Source organism: Camelina sativa, chromosome 20 (genome assembly GCF_000633955.1).
Source record: "Camelina sativa cultivar DH55 chromosome 20, Cs, whole genome shotgun sequence".
NCBI classification, from domain to species: domain Eukaryota; kingdom Viridiplantae; phylum Streptophyta; class Magnoliopsida; order Brassicales; family Brassicaceae; genus Camelina; species Camelina sativa.
The window spans coordinates 3,690,166-3,691,981 of record NC_025704.1 but is presented as its reverse complement, the minus strand read 5'-3'; the positions used below and the strand labels follow the sequence as shown (position 1 = coordinate 3,691,981).

Genomic DNA, 1,816 nt, shown 5'->3' with positions numbered 1-1,816 from the left:
AAAAAAAAAAAAAAAAAAAAAAAAAAGTCTTGTTTGTTTCTTTGATATTTTGTTCTCAATCCAGAGGAAGTTTGTTGAGCTTGCGGTAACTGTAGTCCTTGAAAGCAAAATATTTAAACATTGGAGGATTATCATCTCCGATAAGCTCCGGTAAAGGTCCGACGATCATTTCACGGTGAGGCTCCACGAAAACCGGCCACGACATCCTCGTCTTCTCCTTATCCACCGTCGTCCTATGCAACACATTCTTATACTTCCCATTACTCAGCCTCTGCAGAAATATTAACAAATTAAATCCATTTTAAATAATTTACAAATTATAATCGAATCTTTTTTACCAAATTTAAATTATAAACTTATAACAAGAATTATATATAACCCCTAGCTAATAATAACATCTAAGAAAACTTTAGTCTAAAATATGCCTATCTATAGAAAGAGTTCAGACCAGAATCTGATCGCCGATGTGAACAATGACGGCGGAGGGAATATACTCGGCGTCGAACCAGTGATCATCTTTGAAAACTTGAAGTCCAGGAACTTCGTTAGGTACAAGAAGAGTGATACCACTGAGATCAGTATGCGCCGGTACACCTAAAGCTAAATCCGGCCGAGGACACGGTGGATAATAGTTAATCTTCATCATATACTCCGTCGTGTCTCCGCCGAGACCTTCTTTCAACGCGTCACGCTTTAACCCTAATCCTTCAGATAGAATCCCTAGTAACGTCTCCGACAGCTTCTTCACATGCACTGCATACTCTTCATTCACCTCCCTAAACCAACAACGGTTATTTCGAACGAACCGACGGTTAAACTCCGGTTAACAAAAATTTCGGTTTAGTTACCTGTATTCAGGTGGGTTCTTAGGCCAGAATCTGTAGTTAACGCATGAAGGTGGCCAGATACGGTGGAAGAGATGATCAACCCAAGCTTTTTTACTTTCTAGATCTTTCTGAAGCTTTGTTCCGTAACCTTCGATGTCTTTAGAATCTTCCGGTTTAGCGACGGACTCTTTCTCCGACGAAGGAAGCTCGAAGAATCTTCTCCCGACGTCCTGTAACCGCTTTATCAGCTCCGTCGGAATCCCGTGGTTAACCACTTGAAATAGCCCCCATTCTTCACTCGCTTTCACCACCGCACGCCTCACGCTATCTTCGTCGGAGTCGCTGAAATCGACGACGGGAATCGCCGGAGTTGGACCTCGGAACGTTGTGATCGCCGGCTGTTCTTTCTCGGATCTGATGAATTCCAAAGGGATTGCTTCGTTTAGTAGAGAAGAAGATGAGATGTCTTGGACTCTTTCGACTTCCATGTTTGTTTTTTTCTTTTGTCTTGTAGTCAGTTTGTGTTGCCGGAAACAATGGCGGATATGTTAATTGAAAGAATGTGAGTAGCGAAGTGGTTTTAAGGAGGGAAGAAGTGATGACGTGGCGAAATCTTGGCCGGTGGATAGAGGCAACTACCACACAGAAAGTACGTGTAGCTATAGGTGGTATATGTGTAAATCTTCGAGGCTTCGTCGTCATTCACGACACGAGTTTGGTACTTCCCCCGTAGTATATATATTCACGTATGAAGAATTTAATTATTTTTTGTTGTTGTTGTTGTTGTTTTGCGGTAATAGTGTGAATGAAAAATGAAAAATAATAATAAATAAAGAAAATTAACGTTGTAAGTTTAGACCAGAAAATACTATAATAAATTGATATTTTAGTAGATATTTTTGGCGGGTCTTCATGAAAACAAATAATTAATATTCTCTCTGTCGTTGACAAAATAAAGTTGCTTGTTTTTTTTTTTTTTTTTTTTTTTT

At 39.6% G+C, this 1,816-nt stretch overlaps 1 protein-coding gene across 1 annotated transcript; it reads right to left on the bottom strand.

The window, feature by feature from the left end:
* On the bottom strand, window positions 53–1,508 carry LOC104769085 (flavonol synthase/flavanone 3-hydroxylase-like). The gene is made up of 3 exons (XM_010493211.2): window positions 849–1,508; window positions 449–776; window positions 53–271 (listed from the first exon to the last, which is right to left on the bottom strand). Exons 1-3 carry the CDS (start codon window positions 1,313–1,315, stop codon window positions 56–58), a joined length of 1,011 nt encoding a protein of 336 aa, XP_010491513.1. The 5' UTR covers window positions 1,316–1,508; the 3' UTR covers window positions 53–55.

Excerpts from the sequence above, each read along its gene's own strand:
- LOC104769085 (XM_010493211.2), bottom strand. The coding sequence starts at position 1,315 with ATGGAAGTCGAAAGAGTCCAAGACATCTCATCTTCTTCTCTACTAAAC. Across the intron at positions 777-848 it reads AAGAACCCACCTGAATACAG|GGAGGTGAATGAAGAGTATG; the intron begins GTAACTAAACCG and ends TTGTTGGTTTAG. Across the intron at positions 272-448 it reads ACATCGGCGATCAGATTCTG|AGGCTGAGTAATGGGAAGTA; the intron begins GTCTGAACTCTT and ends ATATTTCTGCAG.